This window comes from Musca vetustissima, unplaced genomic scaffold (genome assembly GCF_032173495.1).
Source record: "Musca vetustissima isolate MV318-11 ecotype Yass unplaced genomic scaffold, APGP_CSIRO_Mvet_v1 utg22976, whole genome shotgun sequence".
Classification (NCBI taxonomy): Eukaryota; Metazoa; Arthropoda; class Insecta; order Diptera; family Muscidae; genus Musca; species Musca vetustissima.
Genome location: NW_026874373.1, coordinates 133,187 through 135,951, shown reverse-complemented (window position 1 = coordinate 135,951; position 2,765 = coordinate 133,187). Strand labels below are relative to the sequence as shown.

At 35.0% G+C, this 2,765-nt stretch overlaps 1 protein-coding gene across 1 annotated transcript; it reads left to right on the top strand.

The window, feature by feature from the left end:
* Positions 1-680: 680 nt before the first annotated feature.
* LOC133333295 (uncharacterized) lies at positions 681-1,433 on the top strand. The gene has a single exon (XM_061541613.1). The coding sequence runs from the start codon at positions 681-683 to the stop codon at positions 1,431-1,433; it is 753 nt and encodes a 250-aa protein (XP_061397597.1).
* The last annotated feature ends 1,332 nt before the right edge of the window (positions 1,434-2,765 follow it).

Sequence of the window (2,765 nt, the reverse complement as noted above, 5' to 3'; positions counted from 1 at the left end):
GATTTACCAACTGGGAAGAAAGTTATTGGCTGCAAATGGGTGTATGCCATTAAGACAAACAAAGACGGAGCAATAGAGAGGTATAAAGCCAGGCTGGTAGCTAAGGGCTGTAGTCAGCAATACGGCGTGAACTACAAAGAAACTTTTTCTCCGGTGATTAGGTATTCAAATATTAGATTGTTTTTGAGTCTAGCAGTACAAAATAAAATGCATTTGCATCAGTTGGACGTGGTTAGCGCATATTTAAATGGAGATCTGCATGAAGAGATTTATATGCAGCAGCCAGAAATGTTTGTGGATGAGAAGGCTCCAGATAAGGTTCTACGATTAAAGAAGTCGCTTTATGGCCTAAAGCAATCAGGCAGAGAATGGAACGCCAAGCTTGACATGTGCTTAAAAGACATCGGATTTACTTCATGCGATAATGAGCCCTGCTTATATAAGATGAAAATCAATGGTGAAATGGTTATAGTAGCTGTGTATGTCGACGACACTTAATTGGTTGTGCAAACAAGTCTATTCTGCTGCAAGTGAAGCGTGCTATATTTAGCGAATTTGACATCAGCGACAAAGGACCGGTTCAACATTTTCTTGGCATGGAAATTAATAGAGACGGGGAAACAGGAAGTTTAACAGTAAGTAATATGCAGTATATTAAGAATTTGTTGAAAAAATACAGTATGGAGGAATGCAAGACAGTGGCAACCCCACTTGATCCTGGTTTTCAAGTAGCATGTGACAAAGACTGCAAACGAGCTGATATACAAGCATATCAAACATTAATGGGAGAGCTTATGTATTTGGCGATCACAACTCGTCCCGATATTGTACATTCAGTAGCCAAGCTGTCGCAGAAAAATAGCGACCCTCACATTGAACATTTTAATGCAGGCAAGAAAATATTAAGGTATTTGGCTGGTTCTACTGAGTTGAAGATTGAGTACAAGGATGGTAAAAAAGAATTGTGCGGTTATGCGGATGCAGATTGGGGAGGTAACCCCATTGATAGAAAATCCTATACAGGATTCTTATTTTATTATGGAGAGTGTTTGATTTCGTGGGAATCTAAAAAACAACGTGTAGTAGCGTTGAGTAGCACAGAGGCAGAGTATATATCAATATCAAATGCTGCTCGAGAAGCTGTATATTTAAAAAGGGTGCTATATGAACTCGAAGGTGTTGAGAACAAAGCAGTGATTCTAAATGTTGATAATCAAGGTGCTATGAAGTTGGCAACGAACCCTGTATTCCACAACCGCAGTAAGCATATTGATATCAAATATCATCACGTTCGCGATGAAATATGTAAGAAGCAAATTGAACTTAAATATGTCAACACTAATGAAATGATTGCGGATATATGCACTAAGAATTTGCACAAAATTAAACATAAGAAATTTGTAGAATTAATGAACTTAAAAAATGTTGAATAATTATAATATTCGGTTTGAGGGGAAGTGTTGAAAACATACCTGTTGAGAATACACTCTGTAGTCAAACCAAATATTTGCACCTAGTAGGCTTTGGTATTCATATTGTATTTTGTGTTTGTATCATACTATTTTTCTGTACCTTTTGTAATAAACGTTTGAACTGAACACAACATACGTGTCCGCTGTATTTAATTTCTAACAACACGCCTGTCAAGGATCCTTAAAAATATTTTTTAATAAATCCACGCCTGTCAAGGATCCTTAAAAATATTTTTTTATAAATCCACGACTGTCGAGGATCCTTAAATAGTTTTTTATAAATCCACGCCTGTCGAGGATCCTTAAAAAGAGTTTTTTATAAATCCACGCCTGTCGAGGATCCTTAAAAAGAGTTTTTTATAAATCCACGCCTGTCGAAGGACCAAAAATATTTTTTTATAAATCCACGCCTGTCGAAGGACCAAAAATATTTTTTTATAAATCCACGCCTGTCGAAGGACCAAAAATATTTTTTTATAAATCCACGCCTGTCGAGAATCCTTAAAAATATTTTTTGATAAATCCACGCCTTTCGAGGATCCTTAAAAATATTTTTTTAAAAACCACGCCTGTCAAGGATCCTTAAAAATATTTTTTTTATAAATCCACGCCTGTCGAGGATCCTTAAAAATTGTTTTTTTATAAATCCACGCCTGTCGAGGATCCTTAAAAATTGTTTTTTTATAAATCCACGCCTGTCGAGGATCCTTAAAAATTGTTTTTTTTATAAATCCACGCCTGTCAAGGATCCTTAAAAATATTTTTTAATAAATCCACGCCTGTCAAGGATCCTTAAAAATATTTTTTTATAAATCCACGACTGTCGAGGATCCTTAAATAGTTTTTTATAAATCCACGCCTGTCGAGGATCCTTAAAAAGAGTTTTTTATAAATCCACGCCTGTCGAGGATCCTTAAAAATTGTTTTTTTTTATAAATCCACGCCTGTCGAGGATCCTTAAAAATATTTTTTTATAAATCCAGGCCTTTCGAGGATCCTTAAAAATAGTTTTTTATAAATCCACGCCTGTCGAGGATCCTTAAAATTATGTTTTAATAAATCCACGCCTTGTGTATGGCCTTAAAAATTATTTTTTTTAAAATCCACGCCAATCGAAGATCCTTAAAAAATATATTTTTTAAACCCAATATAATATCCAATTGAAATTACTGAACCAATTCAGTAATTTCAATTAAATAAAATACCAATGGGACCTTGTTACGTATACGTTCTGACAGCACTCATACGCAACCAGGCCCTCGTTGTTTAAGATTATTAAAAAATAACATTTTC